Source organism: Stenella coeruleoalba (assembly GCF_951394435.1).
Source record: "Stenella coeruleoalba genome assembly, chromosome: 19".
Taxonomy (NCBI): domain Eukaryota; kingdom Metazoa; phylum Chordata; class Mammalia; order Artiodactyla; family Delphinidae; genus Stenella; species Stenella coeruleoalba.
The window spans coordinates 30,783,055-30,785,173 of record NC_137165.1 but is presented as its reverse complement, the minus strand read 5'-3'; the positions used below and the strand labels follow the sequence as shown (position 1 = coordinate 30,785,173).

The 2,119-nt window shown below is 43.3% G+C and overlaps 1 protein-coding gene across 2 annotated transcripts; it reads left to right on the top strand.

Annotated features, from left to right (window-relative positions):
- Nucleotides 1-209: 209 nt before the first annotated feature.
- Nucleotides 210-1,454, top strand: LOC307177526 (heterogeneous nuclear ribonucleoproteins A2/B1-like; the record flags this gene model as incomplete). 2 transcript variants are annotated; one of them, XM_079904731.1, is made up of 2 exons in its annotated part: nucleotides 210-1,134; nucleotides 1,255-1,454. In XM_079904731.1, the coding sequence occupies exons 1-2, from the start codon at nucleotides 414-416 to the stop codon at nucleotides 1,452-1,454; spliced, it is 921 nt and encodes a 306-aa protein (XP_079760857.1). In that variant the 5' UTR covers nucleotides 210-413. The 2 variants fall into 2 exon arrangements, with proteins under 2 accessions (XP_079760857.1, XP_079760856.1); XM_079904730.1 differs by having other exon boundaries at nucleotides 210-1,454.
- Between the last annotated feature and the right edge of the window lie 665 nt (nucleotides 1,455-2,119).

Sequence of the window (2,119 nt, the reverse complement as noted above, 5' to 3'; positions counted from 1 at the left end):
AGGATGAAACCACCTCTGCCCGTATCTGAAATTTCATCAGTAAAGAGGTATAACTTCGCCTTTAGGCCAAATGTAAATATTGCCCTGGACTGGCCGCAAGGGGGAGGGGCACGTACTTGGCGCAAGGAGGTCGTAGAGCGTTCCCGCCATTGGCTGCGGTTAAGCCGTTTACGCAACGGCCTGACGTAGGGGAGGAGGCGTTAGTCGGGGGAAGGTTCTAGAAAAGCGGCGGCAGCGGCTCTAGCGGCAGCAGCAGCAGCGCCGGGTCCAGAGTGGAGGTGCTCCTAGCGGTGTCGTTTCTCGACCAGCGGCAGTTCTCACTACAGCGCCAGGACGAGTCCGGTTCGTGTGCGTCCGCGGAGATCTCATCTCGCTCGGCTGCGGGAAATCGGGCTGAAGCGACTGAGTCCGCGATGGAGAGAGAAGAGGAACAATTCCGTAAACTCTTTATTGGTAGCTTGAGCTTTGAAACTACAGAAGAAAGTTTGAGGAACTACTACAAGCAGTGGGGAAAACTTACAGATTGTGTGGTAATGAGGGATCCTGCAAGCAAAAGATCAAGAGGATTTGGTTTTGTAACTTTTTCATCCATGGCTGAGGTTGATGCCGCCATGGCTGCAAGACCTCATTCAATTGATGGGAAAGTGGTTGAGCCAAAACGTGCTGTTGCAAGAGAGGAATCTGGAAAGCCAGGGGCTCATGTCACTGTGAAGAAGCTGTTTGTATGTGGAATTAAAGAAGATACTGAGGAACATCATCTTAGAGATTACTTTGAGGAATATGGAAAAATTTATGCCGTTGAGATAATTACCGATAGGCAGTCTGGAAAGAAAAGAGGCTTTGGGTTTGTTACTTTTGATGACCATGATCCTGTGGATAAGCTTGTGTTGCAGAAATACCATCCTATCAATGGTCATAATGCAAAAGTAAAGAAGGCTTTATCTAGACAAGAAATGCAGGAAGTCCAAAGTTCTAGAAGTGGAAGAGGAGGCAACTTTGGTTTTGGAGATTCTCGTGGTGGTGGTGGAAATTTTGGACCAGGACCAGGAAGTAACTTCAGAGGAGGATCTGATGGATATGGAAGTGGTCGTGGATTTGGAGTTGGCTATAATGGGTATGGAGGAGGACCTGGAGGTGGCAATTTTGGAGGTAGCCCTGGTTATGGAGGAGGAAGAGGAAGATATGGTGGTGGAGGACCTGGATATGGCAACCAGGGTGGGGGCTGCAGAGGTGGTTATGACAAGTATGGAGGAGGAAATTATGGAAGTGGAAATTATAATGATTTTGGAAATTATAACCAGCAACCTTCTAACTATGGTCCAATGAAGAGTGGACACTTTGGTGGTAGCAGAAACATGGGAGGACCGTATGGTGAAGAAAACTATGGTCCAGGTGGAGGAAACTATGGTCCAGGTGGAGGAAGTGGGGGGTATGGAGGGAGAAGACGATATTGATCTTCCTATTTACCATGGGCTTCACTGTATAAATGGGAGAGGATGAGAGCCCAGAGGTAACAGAACAGCTTCAGGTTATCGAAATAACAATGTTAAGGAAACTCTTATCTCAGTCATGCCTAAATATGCAGTGATACGGCAGAAGACACCAGAGCAGATGCAGAGAGCCATTTTGTGAATTTAATTTATTTAATAACATTATTTAATTTAATAATGTTTAATTATTTAACATTATTTAATAACATTACCTTACTGTGGAGGAAGGATTGTAAAAAACAAAAATGCCTTTGAGACAGTTTCTTAGCTTTTTTAATTGTTGTTTCTTTCTAGTGGTCTTTGTAAGAGTGTAGAAGCATTCCTTCGTTGATAATGTTAAATTTGTAAGTTTCAAGTGACATGTGAAACCTTTTTTAAGATTTTTCTCAAAGTTTTGAAAAGCTGGTGTAATAAGACGTAACGTTTTTCCTTTAAAAAAATTTAAGTGCGTGTGTAGAGTTAAGAAGCTGTTGTACATTTATGATTTAATAAAATAATTCTAAAGGAAAAAATATTGCCCTGAAGGGAGACATTGAGTTACATTTGAAGAATATTTCCATTATGTGCAAGGCACTGCTGAACACTAGTTAATGCTTTAATCCTACCAGTTACCCTGGAGTAGGAATAAA